This window comes from Plecotus auritus (assembly GCF_963455305.1).
Source record: "Plecotus auritus genome assembly, chromosome: 8".
Lineage (NCBI taxonomy): Eukaryota > Metazoa > Chordata > Mammalia > Chiroptera > Vespertilionidae > Plecotus > Plecotus auritus.
The window spans coordinates 67,885,887-67,903,048 of record NC_137782.1 but is presented as its reverse complement, the minus strand read 5'-3'; the positions used below and the strand labels follow the sequence as shown (position 1 = coordinate 67,903,048).

The 17,162-nt window shown below is 43.3% G+C and overlaps 1 protein-coding gene across 2 annotated transcripts in view; it reads right to left on the bottom strand.

The window, feature by feature from the left end:
• ATRN (attractin) overlaps positions 1–17,162 on the bottom strand; it is a 166,821-nt gene that overhangs the window by 3,764 nt on the left and 145,895 nt on the right. Inside the window, exons 26-29 of one of the 2 annotated variants that reach the window (XM_080685822.1) lie at positions 10,098–10,176; positions 8,275–8,382; positions 3,394–3,508; positions 397–542 (exon numbers count right to left, since the gene is read on the bottom strand). In XM_080685822.1, coding sequence (XP_080541948.1) covers positions 418–542; positions 3,394–3,508; positions 8,275–8,382; positions 10,098–10,176 — 427 coding nt within the window. In that variant the 3' untranslated portion in view covers positions 397–417. Of the gene's footprint in view, positions 1–252; positions 543–3,389; positions 3,509–8,274; positions 8,383–10,097; positions 10,177–17,162 lie in introns of those variants that run through there. The other variant, XM_080685823.1, reaches the window with a different exon arrangement.

Below are 17,162 nucleotides of genomic sequence, written 5' to 3'. Positions count from 1 at the left end.
GACCTTGTTCCAGAACGACTGATGACACACGTTTACTTGTAAACACTACATCTTTGTTTTTTTGCAGTTGAGACAGTCCCAAGACCAGTTTCCCACAAGTAAACCTGAGTATCATTTCTAGCTCTCTCACTGGCTCCACACTGGCCTCCTCCAGGAACATCTGGATCATCCCTGGACCTGTAAGTAAATCAATTATTCCCTATGCAAAAATAAAAGGTTAAATGCTGGAGCACAGATGGGAGAAACTGTCAAAGAAAGCTTGTGAACATGCAGATGAGTCGATGTTTCCAGTCGGAGGGTTTCCAGTTTTTTGCCTGCTCCACTCAGCACAGCGTCTCCTGCCTGCTCCCTCCCTGCAGACTCCAGCACGCCACTCGCCTCCATTTGCTCACTCACAAAGATTCCCTGGCCCCAGCATCAAATGCAGGTCCCAGGCTGCGCAGGGGGCTGCTGCTTCCGGTTTCTCAGTGCTCCTAGCTTCTCTTTGTACAGCATTGGCAGGTGCTGAGAAATGTCCACCAGGGCGCTGGCTACTGCGAGACCTTGTAAGAACCCACAGAGGGAACACATGTTAAGGAGCAGCTTGCCTTTATTTTCAAAAATAAATTTAAAAAATCTGTTTACATTCCCACAGTGCAATAAACAAAGCAATAAAGTATGTAGGGAAGTCTTACTTGCACTCTGCCCTTTCCTCCACCCGTCCCCTCGCCAGCTGAGAAACTGCTTTCATTAGTTTGCATATATTCTTTCAGGGTTTAGTTATACAAATACAAATACATATTCTTTGCCCCTCCCTAGTTACACAAAAAGGTATAGCCTGCTTTTCAGATCAGTCAAGCCAAGTGCTCTGCTTGGTGGTGGGAGCATTTAGTATGATTGCAGACATACTCTAAGCACTGAATTTCTCCTGCTGGCCTCCAAAGGGAGGCCAAGGAAAAGCAGCACTCTTTTTTAAAAATATGTTTTTATTGATTTCAGAGAGGAAGGGAGAGGGAGAGAGAGATAGAAACATCAATAATGAGAGAGAGTCATTGATTGGCTGTCTCCTGCACGCCCCACACTGGGGATTGAACCAGTAACCTGGGCATGTGTCCCAACCGGAAATCAAACAGTGACTTCCTGGCTCATAGGTCGACGCCCAACCACTGAGCCACACCGGCGGGGCAAGCAGCATTCTTTACAATGTAATTCAGATTCATTCCACATGGCCCAGCCAGCACTAGTGATTTTTTAAAATATGTTTTATTGAATTTAGAGAGAGAGGAAGGGAGAGATAAAATACATCTATGAGAGAGAAACAGATTGGCTGCTTCCTGCAAACACCCTACTGGGGATCGAGCCCACAACCTGGGCATGTACCTGACTGGGAATCGAACCAGCGACCTCTTGGTACATGGGACAACACTCAACCGAGCCACACGAGCCGGGCCAGCACTAGTGATTTTTATATCTATACCACAACACGGGTTAGGACAGACTCTGGAATAAGTAAGGTTCTTTAATCTCCCTGTGCCTCTATTTCTTTCTTTGTAAAATGGCGAGTAATAACACAGGGCTTGTATGAGGAGTCAATGAGTGAACTGAAGTATCCTTAGAATGCTGCTTGCTCATCACCACCCCACTCTGCTTTAGAACCTGGTGGTTCCAGTCTCCTTTTTGGCTTGTAACTTTTAACTGATTTCATCTGGGAAAAGGCCAGCCCAGGTCAGAGCTGGGCTGAGCCCTCAGGAGCCATGCTGGCAGACTTGTCGCTTCACCTCACTGAGCCTACAAAATGGGGGGAAACGCGAGGGGGTGGTTTTTAAGTGCCAGGTTTAGTGCCTGGAATTCAGTGGAGAACCCAGTAACAACTGCTATACCAAAGGCAGAGCCAGGTGCTCTGGGCGTCCAGTGGACACCCTCTAAAATGGGGGGTAGAGAATGAATGGGGTCTCAAGCAGTGGGTGGGCCTTCATCAGGAGTTCAGGGGGGTGTGGGGCACATCAGGAAGAGTTTGGGGCAGAAAAGGCTGCAGTCTGTCATCTCCTCCCCACACTAGCCAGCACCTTGCCATCAGGGAGAACTGTTCAATGTGGTGGCAGAAGACACAGCCCCAGCGTCTTCAGGTCAACGGTCATCCTGCCCTCAACATGGGCAAGTTAGGGGCTCAACTCACAAAAATCCCCAGGTGAGGGCAAATCAAGCTGTTCCCTAGGAAGTGAAGGCAGAAACCCTGGCCTGGCCATGCCTAGAGGCCTCCTTTCTTGAGGACACCCTAGACGCAGACTATATGAAAGCTGAGCGGGAGGCTCTTCTGGTTATGCTCGGGGTGTGGAGCTCAGGACCTGGGCAAGTAGTCTGCTCACACTTTCCTCATAGGCTTTATTTTGGCTGAGGCAACCCTGACCCCAAGAATCATCTCAACTGAAAGTTGTCTAAAACATTCATATTGTCTGAGGCATCCCTCCAAAGTAATGCATGGTTAATCAAGATACTTCAAAACTATACTCCTTCTTTCCTTCATGTTCAATAATAAGAAAATGTTTATCTAAATTATGATCCATGTATTTGATGGAATAGTATAAAAGAGATTGGTAAAAGATTATGTAGTAAGCTATTAAAATGTTTATGAAAGTTATATGAAAAAAAGAATAAAATAAGAATGACACAAACATTTCAACTAAATTGCTGGAAGGAAACAACAGAACAGTGAAAATTAATGGGTGTTGGAGAGGAGAACTCTATAAGTTTTCAGAAACTTCCTTTAAATTGTTATAATTGCTGTTTGTGCCTTATATTTAAAACAGAGTGAAAAATGCCCTGGCCAGGTAGCTTAGTTGGTTAGAGTGTCATCCTGATACACAAAGGTTGTACGTTTGATCCCTGGTCAGGGCACATACATGAAGCAACCAATGAATGCATAAAAATTTTTGAACAACAAAATGATATTCCTCTCTCTAAAATAAATCAATTAAAATGTATAAAACACAGTGAAAAAGCAAATGAAATGCAATAGTTCTGGAAATACCAATTTGAAAATCACCAGCTTGGAGGAGCCACGAGAGTAGGTAAGATGACTAAGAGAGTAAGAATGGAGGAAGAAGAAGAATGCCTACATTTAGGGGCAGAGGAAGGAGAGACAGGAAAGGAGCAGCAAAGCCAGAGGAGGCCAGACACACTGTAGGCAAAGGAAGGTGTGGTAGGAAGCATCAGTATCACTGGGAAGCTGGCGCAGTGAGGGGAGTTCTGGACTTTCCCCTGGAAAGGACCGCAGGAAAGAGAGTGAAGGAAATCCAGTGACAATGGAGTTACCTCACCGAATCCTCATAACGACATGAGGCAGGAACTATTCACTTTCATACCCAGTTCTCTATAAAAGGGAAGGGTCCCTCACTGACCCTCTGGTCTACTCACCGGACTGCCCAGGAGGAGGGATTCCACCAAGGCCTCGAGGGAGCCTCACAAACGCAGAGAGGACAGCAGCTTTGTAGTAAAAACATGGCTCCAGGGCAATGGGTTTGGGAACAGCCTGGTGAAGAAAAAGAACTAGCTAGAGTGGTGTTTCTCATGCTTTAGCTCTGCAGCCTTCAAATGTGATTTTGTAAAGATGCCCTCTGTATTAGTGGTGTGTAACACATTATTAACTTAAAACAACACATCTATTATCTCCGTTTTGTAAGTCAGAAGTCCAGACAAGCTCTGTAGGGTTTTCTGCTTAGGGATAGAGGACTATCCGTGTCTTCCATCAGTTCTGGAAAATTCTTAGCTTTTATCTGACAAGAGTCTCAGCTCTTATCTTCACAAGGAGGAAGTCAAGTATCAGCTGGACTCTACTCTTATCTCAGGCTCTGGGGCAGAATCTGCTTCAAAACTCATTCAGGTTGCTGGCAGAGTCCAGCTCCTTTCGGCTATAGGCCTGAGGTCCTCACTTCCTTGCTAGCTGTCAGCCAGGGCCACTCTCTTCTCTTGGAGTCTGCTTGCATTCCTGCTCATGGGCCTCTTCCAGCTTCAAACCAGTGATGATCCATCAAGTCCTTACCATGCTCTCTCTGTGCCACCAGCCAGAGAAAACTTTCCCCATAGCTTAAGGTCAATTACCTTGGGACTTTCATTACTTCTGCAAAATCCCTTCATATAAGTCCCTAGAGTTTGACTAACTAACCACGAGACAGGAATCTTGGGGCCATCTGTAGAACCCTGCCCACCATACTCCCAAACATGTCAGCAATCTCTTCAGTTTGGCTGAAGAAAATAATTTCCAGAACCGCCCTGGCTGTGGCACGGGGAAATGACTGGATGGTGAAACCAGTTATGAGCAATTACAATAATCCAGGTGCGAGATGACAATGGCCTAGACCAAGGTGGTAGGTCACAGTGGTGGAGAAGTACACAGTGGTCAGGGAATATTTTTAAAGATAAAGCCAAAAAGACCTGCTGACAAACTGGCTGTCCAATGAGAATGAGAGTGAGGATGAGTCAAGGATGATTCCATGAGTTTTGGTCTGAGCAAATAGAATGATGGAGGCGATGTGTCCTGAGTTCAGGAAGATATACCAGAGGAGCAGGTGTGGGAAACACTATATACAGTTCAGTTTTAGACGTGTTAAATTTGAGATACCTGTTAAGACATCCACGTGGGGACACTGAGTAAGCAATATGAAACATGAGTTTGGAGGTTCATGAGAGAGAGGTGAGGGGAGAGGGGAGAGCTCTTAGTGTTTAAATCCATGATGGATAAGATCATGGCTATGGTCTGAATGTTTGCATACTCCCAAAATTCATGTTCAATTGTAATGCCCAATGTGATGGTATTTTGAAATGGGAACTTTGGGAGATAATTAGGTCATGAGGACATATTTATCATTAATGGAATTAGTGCCCTTAGAAAAGAGACCCCAGAGAGCTCCCTCATCCCTTCTACCATGTAAAGGTTTCAGCTAGTAGGTGCCATCTATGTACTAGAAAGTGGGCTTTCAGAAGACAGTGAATCTTCCAGCACCTTGATCTGGACTTCCAGTCTCCAGAACTGTGAGAAATAAATTTCTGTTATTTATAAGCCACCCAGTCTCTGGCATTTTGTTATAGCAGCACAGACTAAGACAACCACCAAAGGAGTAAGTGTAAAAGATATGAGAAGAGACCCAAAGACTGAGCCTGATGTACATCACTGTGAAAAGGTGTTGGGGAGATGAAGAGGGTTGAATAAAGAACAACAAGCAAAAACAGCCATAGGGTGAGTGAGTGGTATCCTGAAAGGAAAGTTAAGAAAGTGTTCTAAGAATTAACCAACTGTGTTATATGCTGCCAACATATGACATATGGTTTTGTTCAGTACTTTAGGTTTGTCTATTCTTTTTAATCCCACCAATTATTACTATTTCATCAGGACAATGTTTGCTTAGATTTATGCACATGCTTACCCTTTTATTTACTTGCTATTCCTTATTATTCTATCCTCCTGGGGTAATTTTCCTTATTTCTAGCATATCCTTTAGACATTTTTTCTGTACAGGTCTGTCTGCTGGGGGCAAATTCTCAGTTTTTCTTCTAGTCAGAAAGTATCTTCAATTTATCCCTGTTCTTGGAACATAGTTTCTGGCCATGCTATTCTAGGTTGGCAGTTCTCTTTCAGTACTTTGACTATATTCTTCCACTCTCTTCTGGCTTCAGGTGCTACCAATGAGAAGTCAGCTGTCATGCTGTCACTCCTTTGTAGGTGATATTTTCTTGTTTTTCCATTTCTTTGTTAATGCAGTAAAATACACATAACATAACATTTACCATCTTAACTATTTTTAGTTGTACAATTCAGTGATATTAAGTACATTCCTATTGTTGTGCAACCATCACCATCAACCATCTCCAGACCTGTTTTCATCATGTTTTAAAAAATATATATTTTATTGATTTTTTACAGAGAGGAAGGGAGAGGGATAGAGAGTTAGAAACATTAATGGGAGAGAAACATCGATTAGCTGCCTCCTGCACACCTCCTACTGGGGATATGCCCACAACCAAGGTACATACCCTTGACTGGAATCAAACCTGGGACCCTTCAGTCTATAGGCCGATGCTCTATACAGTGAGCCAAACCGGTTAGGGCTTGTTTTCATCTTGTAAAACTGAAAATCTGTAAACATTACACAGTAACTCCTCACCCCTCCTCCCATCCCAGGCCCTGACAACCACCATTCTACTTTCTGTCTCTATGAATTTGACTACTTGAGGTACTTCATACAAGTGGACTCATACACTATTTGTCTTTTGTGACTAGCTTATTTCACTTAGCATAATGCCCTGAAGGTTCACCTATGTTGTAGCATATGTCAGAATTTCTCTTTTTCAAGGCTGAATAATATTCCATTGCATGTATATACCATGTTCTGTTTATCCATTCACCTGTTAATGGACATTTGGGTTGTCTTTATCTTTTAGCTACTGTGAATAATGGTTCTATGAACATGGGTATACAAATATATATTTGTGACCCTGCTTTCAATTCTTTTTGGGTATATACCTAGAAGTGGAATTGCTCGATCATATGATAGTTCTATTTTATTTTATAAAAAACTAGAGGCCCGGTGCACGAAATTCATGTAGGGGGCGGGGGAGATGTGTCCCCTCAGCCCAGCCTGCACCATCTCCAATCTGGGACCCCTCGGGGGATGTCCGATTGCCAGTTTAGGCCCGATCCTGGGGATCAGGCCTAAACTGGCAGTTGGACATCCCTTCTCACAATCCTGGACCACTGGCTCCTAATTGCTCACCTGCCTGCCTGGCCACCCCTAACTGCGCCCCCCTGCCGGCCTGGTCGCCCCACACAGCCTGCTTGTTCAGTCGTTTGGTCGTCCCTTACTAACCCCCCTACCGACCTGGTCATAGGCAGCCATCTTGTGAGGGTGTGATGGTCAATTTGCATATTGCCTCTTCATTATATAGGATCAATACTGTTTTCACAGTGGCTGCATCATTTTTACATCCCCAACAGTGCACAAGAGTTCCAATTTTCTCCACATTGTAGTGATCTATTTTTGCTCTGGCTGATTTAAAGATGTTCTCTAAAAAAATGTTCTCTTTGTCTTTGGAGTTCTATAGTTCCAGTATGATAAATACAATTGTACTATTTTCTCTCTTCTGCTTTCCCTTTGCTTTCTTTCCTTAATCCTTCTTGTGATGCATTTTGCTTCTGAAATCTGTATATTCATGACTTCTATCATTCTGGAAAATTCTGTTATTATCTCTTTGACTTTTGCTTCCCTCCATTCATTTGTTTTGGGACTCTGATAATATATATGTTAGATCTTTTCATTCTGTCCCCCATATTCTTATTATCTGTCATATTTTCCATTTCCTTGTCTCCTGTTCTACATTCTATGTAATTTCTTCAGATTCATCTTCCAGTTCAAAAGCTCTGTCCTCATTTGTGTCTGATGTGCTATTTGATATGTAAACTAAGTTATTTCAAAAATTTCTACTACTATACTTTCCATTTCTAACAGTTACATTTCGTTGTTTTTCAGATCTGCTTGGCCATTCTTGACTCTCACAGCTTCCTCATTGTTACGATTCCATCTTTTATTTCTTTAAACATTTCATACATAGCTATACTATGTCCTTTAGATATCAATTCAAACATTTGAAGTCCTGTCTAAATCTACCTGCTGACTCTTATTCATGAAATGTGTCTCTCTTGTCCGTGGGAATCACTTAGGTTCTGGTTTTGGTTCATGACTTATTCTTCTTGGAAAAGGAAAAGGAGAATGGTCCCTGAAAATATTACCTACTTCCTGTGAATTCAGTCATGCTTTAATAGTATGTTTTATGCAGGACATATGGCTGTTTACTAATGTATCTGAAATATTCCATTATTTTGTTAAAAGAGATTTCTTTTACTTTCCTCATCAGTTTTTGGGGGAGGAGTCAGAAATATTTACTTTACACAGAATTCATAGTGAATTATGATTCTGTCCCTTTAAAAACAAAGCCCTCCAAATACTTATAAAGAACAATGGTTCAATTTAGCTTTTTTCAAGTTTTAAAATATTATGCCATAGAATATCAGACAAATCATTTATATTTTAAAATCCCTTAAACATGAGACTGCTTAGCGACATGAATCAAAGACTGGAAAACAAAAGCAAAAGAATACAACTTTGGTGTGCTGGCTTATTGTAAAAAAGGAAGAGAGAGGAAAACAAGAGGCAACACAAAGTTCTTTCTCTCGCTGGTTTCCCCGACTCAGAAGCATGAATTTTGACAAATTAAGTTATAGGGACTTTGTAATCACATTCTCACCTTTATAGTCCCCCCAATAAGATCAGGAGGCTCTTCATCTGTTTCCAAGGCAACATTTACAGAGGCAAAGGGACGACTGGCCATCTGCTGCATCTCTCGCAGAAGTTGCTGATGAGTAAAACAGTAAGTATTACTGCAATGAGTACTGAGGGGATTTTATTAGAGAATACTACATATTAAAAACATCCCATCCTCCCTGATTCAAACACATCAAACCCCAAATATTTTCAAAATAGTCAGGGAAAGTTGGACAGAGACCATGTACTAGTTAACATTAGGAATTACTAAATCCTGTTGGATGTGGTAACAGTACTGTCATTATATTATAGAAAAAAATCCTTATCAGTTAGATATATATACTTTAGTATAGATATAATGTCACAATACCTCTGTAAAATACATAAATTATATAGCCCTATCTTATATTTATTTATTTAATTTTTTTTCCTGTTAATCCTCACCTGAGGACGTTTTCCATTGATTTTTAAAAAGAGTGGAAGGGAGGGGGAGAGACAGAGAGAGAAACATCAATGTGAGAGAGACACATGGATGGTTGCCTCCCCCATGCACCAACCAGGGTGGGGATCAAACCTGCAACTCAGGTATCTGCCCTTGACCAGGAATTGACCTACAACCTTGGTGTATCAGGACAATACTCTACCTGACTGAGCTACCTGGCCAAGGATGATTTAGGACTCTTAAAACTTCCCATCATATCCTTTGCTCTGGAACAGTTTATATGTTTTGAAAATAATTCTCATAAGTATCCAAGGAGGAACAGAATATTATCTCCATGAACTCATCTTAAAATAGAAACTCCCTGGGTCTAATGACCTTTGTGGAGAGAGTAATATTTTGACAAGTTTTCAATTCCTTCTTCCCTGGTTATTAGTTTATTGTGGCTCTCACTTTTTTCTTATTCCATTTGGATGACTTGTATTTTTTCAGAACATTGTATACAATTCATTGGGATTTTAAAATACCCTAGTAACAGAGCTATTAAAGAATCATCTGAATATGTTACCCACTGATTTTTAAAATAATAAAGAGGATGTAACATTTACTTCTATGATAAATCACCTTTACATGGGTCAGAAAAGGTGTCATGCCCCCAGGAAGAAGCCCATATTCTGGAACCTATCTCTACCCCATTACAGACACTAACGTTCTATGATCAGTGCTGAGTGCTTGTGAATTTTGGTTTTAGATATTCCCATTCTCTTCCAAATCTTTATTATAGATCAATTTTTATATAGAAAAAGGCACTAGTAAATACAGAAAACAAAGCACATGTAAGGCAAGGTCTCAGTGCATTTTTATTAGCAACAATGCAATAGACCTGATGACCAGAAGGCAGAGTATTAACAAGTGAAAGTTGCAATAAACAAAGTTCTTATGTTGTAATTTTAACCAAGTGTATTTATTTGATTTGTCTACTGTAAATATTTGACTTCTTACTTTTGTAAAGGAGCTCTGGAAATAAATCAAGATTCATAAAAAAATAAAATTCAAGCCAAAATTTAATTAGATACTCATTTATCTTTCCTTGAAATATGAGAAATTCTTAGATCTCCAGGACCAGGGTGCTGGTAGGATGGGTAAAATTGGCACCTGTTTAAGTCAATATAGTTTCCTTTTAGAAAGCTGAGACCATGTGGGGCAGAATTAATGACACTTTATGTAGCAGTAACTGAAGTCTACTGGCATCCGTGAATATGGCCATCAATGATCACTGAATAGCTAATGCTGACTTGCTTAAGAGAAATGTGTAGAAAGGAAAAGCTCTTACAAGGATTTATTAATCTTTATCCACTGAGGCTTACCTCTCTGCGCCTGGAGGCCCAACAACTTTGTTTGATCTTCCAAACCACAGCAGCCACCAGGAGCAAAGAGAGGAAACAACTGTGAGAAAGGAAAGTATCAAATTATTATCCCAGCCCCCAGAATCAGCACCATTGTCTCCATATTCCAGGCCAGACAGGGAAGCAATCCCTCAGATACCACCCCAAGCTCCTCTCTGATGAGTAATCACAACCATGTTCTGGTTCATAGGAAAGCAAAGTGTGAGGGGCCTTGATAAGCTGAGCTTCAGACCTTTTAGACTGTACAGTCCTCACCAGGTGCCCGGAGGGACCCTGATCTCCCACCGGACCTTTAATGGAATGGCTCATCAGGGGCTTATCCCAAATAAAGAAAACAATTCTAACAAAATTATGACAGATAATAAGCATGCTATTTAATAAAAAATTAACAAATGTTCGCTGTAAGGTATAAAAATAGGAAAAAAATTAATTTTTAAAATAACTTTTTATAAGGAAGAAGTAAATATAGAAGAAACAAACTTATGTGTAATCCTATCTAATAAAATAGTAATATGCAAATTAACCATGACTCCGCTACACCCACCAGCCAATCAGGAGCGAATATGCAAATAAACCCAACCAAGATGGCTACGGCTACAGAGAGCAGGAGGGAGGCTTGGGTTTCCCTGGCAATGGAGGAAGCCAAGCTTCCCGCCTGCCCTTGCCGGCCTAGGCCTCCACTCAAGGCTACAAAGTTTCAATGATAGAAGATACATAAATCCAAACGGAGCTAGAAAGAGCAGGAGGCTAGGGTTGCCCGCGGCGATGGAGGAAGCCAAGCTTTCCACACACCCTGGCCGGCCCAGGCCTCCGCTTAAGGCTACAAAGTTTCAATTATAGAAGATACATAAGTCCCCCCAAAAAAATGGCTGCCACCACGGAGCAAGCAGAAGGCTTGGCTCTGCTCCAGGCTACAAAGTTTCAATTGTAGAAGATAAATAAACTCCAGATACCAGGGCCTCCGCTTGGGTCGCACGGGGGCGTGGCCGGCCTGCAAACCACCACAGGCCCCTCACCCAGGCCGCCCCACGGGAACCCCCACCCTGATCTGGGATACCCTTCAGGGCAAACCAGCTGGCCCCCAGGCCTCTATCCTATCTAATAAAACAGTAATATGCAGATTGACCATCACTCCAACACACAATATGGCTGCCCCCATGTGGTCAAAGATGACTGACCCCATGTGGACACAAGATGGCCACCACAAGATGGCCAGCAAGGGAGGGCAGTTGGGATGGACCCAGGCCTGCGGGGGAGAGCAGTTGGGGGGACCAGGCCTGCAGGGGAGGGCAGTTAGGGGTGACCAGGCCTGCAGGGGAGGGCAGTTGGGGGGGACCCAGGCCTGCAGGGGAGAGCAGTTGGGGGGGACCAGGCCTACAGGGGAGGGCAGTTAGGGGTGACCAGGCCTGCAGGGGAGGGCAGTTAGGGGTGACCAAGCCTGCAGGGGAGGGCAGTTAGGGGTGACCAGGCCTGCAGGGGAGGGCAGTTAGGGGCAAACAGGCTGGCAGGGGAGCAGTTAGGCATCAAACAGGCTGGCAGGGGAGTGGTTAGGGCAGGGGTGGGCAAACTTTTTGACTCGAGGGCCACAATGGGTTCTTAAACTGGACCAGAGGGCCGGAACAAAAGCATGGATGGAGTGTTTGTGTGAACTAATATAAATTCAAAGTAAAGGAGCGGAGGGGAGAGCAAGAGAATCCTCCGCTCTTTCGGCTCCGCAGGCCGGATAGAACAGCCGAATGGGCCGGATCCGGCCCGTGGACCGTAGTTTGCCCACGGCTGGGTTAGGGGGTGATCAAGCTGGCAGGCAGAAGCGGTTAGGGGCAATCAGGAAGGCAGGCAGGCGAGCAGTTGGGAGCCAGCAGTCCTGGATTGTGAGAGGGATGTCTAAACGGGCAGTCAGACATCCCTCGAGGGGTCTCAGATTGGAGAGGGTGCAGGCTGGGCTGAGGGACACCCCCTTCCCCCATGCACGAATTTCGTGCACTGGGCCTCTAGTAATATATATTCAACTGCATTTTTACAAAGTAAATGCATACATTTTTGTAAAGTAAAATGATCATTCTCAAGCTAACAACTTTCTTAAAAGTACTAGGAGAAACTAACTCCCAGTGGTCACGTAACTGCAGGTAATTTCAGTGCTCTCCCAATTGTAAACCAGGCACTCAATGGTTTGAAAAGCTACTGTGATAGCAGAGAACCGACTTCTGATAAAAGGATTAATGAGTTGACAAATATACCTCTAAAGTAATTGCTAAAGTAATTTAAAAACTGGTGTTCTTCCAGCTGGTGTGGCTCATGGTGGCTGAACATGGACCCAGGATTCAAGAGGTCACCGATTAGATTTCAGGCAGGGCATATGCCCAGGTTGCAGGCTTGATCCCCAGTAAGCAGCCTGCAGGAGGCAGCTGATCGATGATGTTTCTATCATTCTATCCCTCCCCCTTCCCCTCTCTCTAAAAATAAAAATAAAAAAATCAATAAAAACATATTAAAAAAAACAACACTGGTGTTTTCACTCACTAACTTGTAAAAGGGTTTGCTACTGAGTTTTGTTCCAGGGTGTTATACGCAGACATGATGCTCTTGGCCTGTGCCACCAGATACCCGCTTGCTGAACTTCGTGTTTGCAGGATGGGGTCCGCTTCGTGAAAAGCAGCCTCAGTGCCCCCAAGGCAGACCTCCCAGGCTGGCTGGAGAAGGGCACTTTAATATGTTAGGATGATTGAACTTTGGTCTTTTCACAAAAAGAAACTTCAAAGCTCTGATATCTCACCACTTCCCCAAAATGCACAAGCATGGAGACCCCTCCGGGGTAACCTAACAGAAGGTAAGGGGCCCCAGGGTCATCACTCAGGGAAGAGCCTTCAATTCCTTGCCTGCTGGTCCTCTCGGCTGTCCTGACACTGCTGGTCCTTCCTCCTCCCTGACAGTCTCTGTTTTCCTTTTTGTATCAATAGTATAAGAAAAATGTATTAGAAAAACACTAAAAACATTAAAAATGTATTAGAAATAACAAAATAAATGAATCCAACTCTAGATTAAATTAACAAACTGGAAAATATTGTGGAGGAGCTTACCTAGAATGCAGGGCAAAAGTAAAATCAGAGTTCAGTTAAGAAATATAGAGCAGGAAAAACCAAGATGGCGGCATAGGTAAACACCTAAACTGCTGCCTCGCACAACAATTTCAAAACTACAACTAAAAGACAGAACGGACACCATCCAGAACCGCAGGAAAGCTGACTGAGTGAAAATTCTACAACGAGAAGGATAGAGAAAAGCTCACAGAGAATTGGAGGTACGGCAAAGGGGCTTTGTGCGCGCAGAGAGGAAGGGCGGCTGAGAGCCTGGCTGACTTTCTCTGGCGGAAGGGGGAAGGGAGCCCCCGACCGAACTGAACCCAGGTTCTGACTGCACTGAAACCCTGTTCCGGGCGAGCCCCTGGGGACCCACGCTCTTGTGGGGGGAGTCTGGACTCTCGGGCGGAGACTCAGGAGCCGGGGAAGGCGGAGGACTGAAAGTCCGCGCGCGCGCGCCAGTGCGCACAAAGGCTGCGGAGGCTGCCACAGGCTTTCCCTAGCGGAAGGGAGTGAGAGGCTCCTGACGGCACTGAACCTCAGTTCTGACTGTAGTGAGCCCCAGTTCTGACTGCAGTGAACCCCAGTTCCAGGCGAGCCCCTGGGGACCCACGCTCTTGTGGGGGGAGTCTGGACTCTCGGGCGGAGAATCGGGAGCCGGGAAGGCAGAGGACTGAAGGCACACACGTGCGTGCAAGGGCAAGGCTGACGGGAAGCCAAGACTGAGACTCCACCCCATCCAAGCTGAGCACAGAGGCTATTGCAATTTGGCAAGTCTAATCCTATAAGGCTGTCTCCAGCACCGGACTTCTCCCAGCATAGACACAGCTGATCCTTACAGCCAACTGGCCTGGAGGTCAATTCTTCCCAGTTACACCAACAACAATCAAGACTTAATTACAACAAGGCTGTACACACAGTCCACAAAGGGGTGCACCAAGAGTGTCCACCTCAGGTTAACTGGGGAGGCAGACCCACTAGGCCAAATTGGAAACCTAGCACACAAATCTACCAACCCAGGGAAGCAGTGAAAATGCGGCGTCTAAGAATCAGATCACAAAAGAAATGGAGGAAAACAAACGACTGGACATAGAATTCAAAACCACAGTTATAAGGCTTTTTAAGAATATCCTAGAAAAGGCCGATAAATATAACGAGACCCTCGAAGAGATGAAAAAGGACCAACTAGAAATTAAACATACACTGACTGAAATAAAAAATATTATACAGAGACCCAAAAACAGACAAGAGGAACACAAAAATCAAGTCAAAGAATTGAAATACAAAGAAGCAAAAAACACTCAACCGAAAAAGCAAAAAGCAAAAAAAAAAATCCAAAAAGTTGAAGATAATCTAAGAAGACTCTGGGACAACTTCAAGCGTACCAACATCAGAATTATGGGGGTGCCAGAAGAAGAGAGAGAGCAAGATACTGAAAACCTATTTGAAGAAATAATGACCGAAAACTTCCCCCACCTGGTGAAAGAAATAGACTTACAAGTCCAGGAAGCCCACAGAACCCCAAACAAAAGGAATCCAAAGAGGACTACACCAAGACACATCATAATTAAAATGCCAAGAGCAAAAGACAAAGAGAGAATATTAAAAGCAGCAAGAGAAAAACAGTTAATTACCTACAAGGGAGCACCCATACGACTGTCAGCTGACTTTTCAACAGAAACTATGCAGGCCAGACGGGAGTGGCAAGAAATTTTCAATGTGATGAGTAGCAAGAACCTACAACCAAGATTACTCTACCCAGCAAAGCTATCATTCAGAATTGAAGGGCAGATAAAGAGTTTCACAGACAAGAAAAAGCTAAAGGAGTTCATCACCACCAAACCAGTATTATATGAAATGCTGAAAGGTATTCTTAAAGAAGAGGAAGAAGAAAAAAGGAAAGATAAAAATTATGAACAACAAATACATATCTATCAACAAGTGAACCTAAAAATCAAGTAAATTAAAAACCTGAGGAACAGAATAATCTGGTGAATATAATAGAATCAGGGGCATAGAAAGGTAGTGGACTGATAATTCTCAGGGGGAAAGGGGTATGGGGGGGTTCATAAAGAGACTGGACAAAAATCATACACCTATGGATGAGGACAGTGGGGGGTAGGTAAGGGCAGAAGGTGGGGTGGGAAATGGGTGGAGGGGAGCTATGGGGGAAAAAAGGAGAAATAATTGTAATAATCTGAATAAAGATTTATTTAATTAAAAAAAAAAAAAAAAAAGAAATATAGAGCAGACACAGAATCTCCCTCAGTCATCTAACAGAGAATTCCACAATTCAAGCAAATAGAATTAGAGACAGGAAACAATCAAAGAAATAGAAGACAATGTTGCAAAACTCAACACTCTAGTCTTCAGACTGAAAAGGTCCCCAACAAGTACCAAAATTTTTGTTCAGATCTTTTTTTTTAAATTGAAATTATTGGGGCCCTGACCGGTTTGGCTCAGTGGATAGAGCGTCGGCCTGCGGACTGAAAGGTCCCAGGTTCGATTCCGGTCAAGGGCATGTACCTTGGTTGCGGGCACATCCCCAGTGGGAGGTGTGCAGGAGGCAGCTGATCAGTGTTTCTCTCTCATGGATGTTTCTAACTCTCCATTCCTCTCCCTTCCTCTCTGTAAAAAAATCAATAAAATATATATTTAAAAAAAATGAAATTATTGGGGTAACACTGGTTAACCAAATTATATAGGTTTCAAGTGTACAATTATATAATACATCATCTGTATATTGTACTGTGTTCACCATCCAAAGTCAAGTTGTTTCCTTCATCATTTATCCCCCCTTTACCACCTTCTACCTGCCCCAACCCCCTTTCCCTCTTTAATCAGCATACTGTTGTCTATGAGTCTTTTTCTTTTTCAGATCTTTTCTGAGAGAATAAGATATAGTTCGGCACCATAACAACATTCAACAAAGGGGATGAGGGGTACATAAAACAGTGCAAACTACCCCCCCGCCAAAAAACAAAAAACAAAAACACACACCACAAATGGTAAGACTTATAAAACTGTTCCTATATAATGTAAAAAACTACAATCTAGAATTTAAATCCCAAATAACCACTACCTAGGATGGCTGTGGGAATAATTATGGGGCTCTCTCAGCGACCGAAGGCAGCTAGCTCTTATAGGAACTGGAATCATGAAGCTGCCAGGAGCTGAGGCCACAGTCACAGTCCCTCAGTGGTTATACAGCCTTTCCCATCTGACCTCCTATGCCTTTGTTTGGATGTGGATGAGTACTACCGCCAGTCCCTGAATTCACATGACGTTCAGCTAATTCAGAGTTTCTCAATGCCACCTGAATATATAAGCATCACTAGAGAGCCTTTAAATATCACAACGATCAGGTCCCATGCCAGATCAATTAAATCAGCATCTCTGGGCGAGGGGCCCAGGCTGCTGCTGCCCCCCCCTTTTTTTTAAAGCTTCCTAGACGGTTCTAAGGCAGTGGTTCTCAACCTTTCTAGTGCCGCGACGCTTTAATACAGTTCCTCATGATGTGGTGACCCCCAACCATAAAATTATTTTCATTGCTACTTCATAACTGTAATTTTGCTACTGTTATGAATCGTAATGTAAATATCTGTGTTTTCCGATGGTCTTTGGCGACCCTGCTAGCAGTTCTCAACCTGTGGGTCGCGATCCACAGGTTGAGAACCGCTGCTGTAGAGCCTAAGACCATCGGAAAACACAGATATTTACATTACGATTCATAACAGTAGCAAAATTACAGTTATGAAGTAGCAATGAAAATAATTTTATGGTTGGGGGTCACCACATCATGAGGAACTGTATTAAAGCGTCGCGGCATTAGAAAGGTTGAGAACCACTGTTCTAAGGTATAGCCAGGGCTGGGATTCATGAGAGAAGTGTTTCAGATTCTCAGAATCCAATTTAAAACTTGTAGGAGAGGCCTCTAATTGGCCCTGTT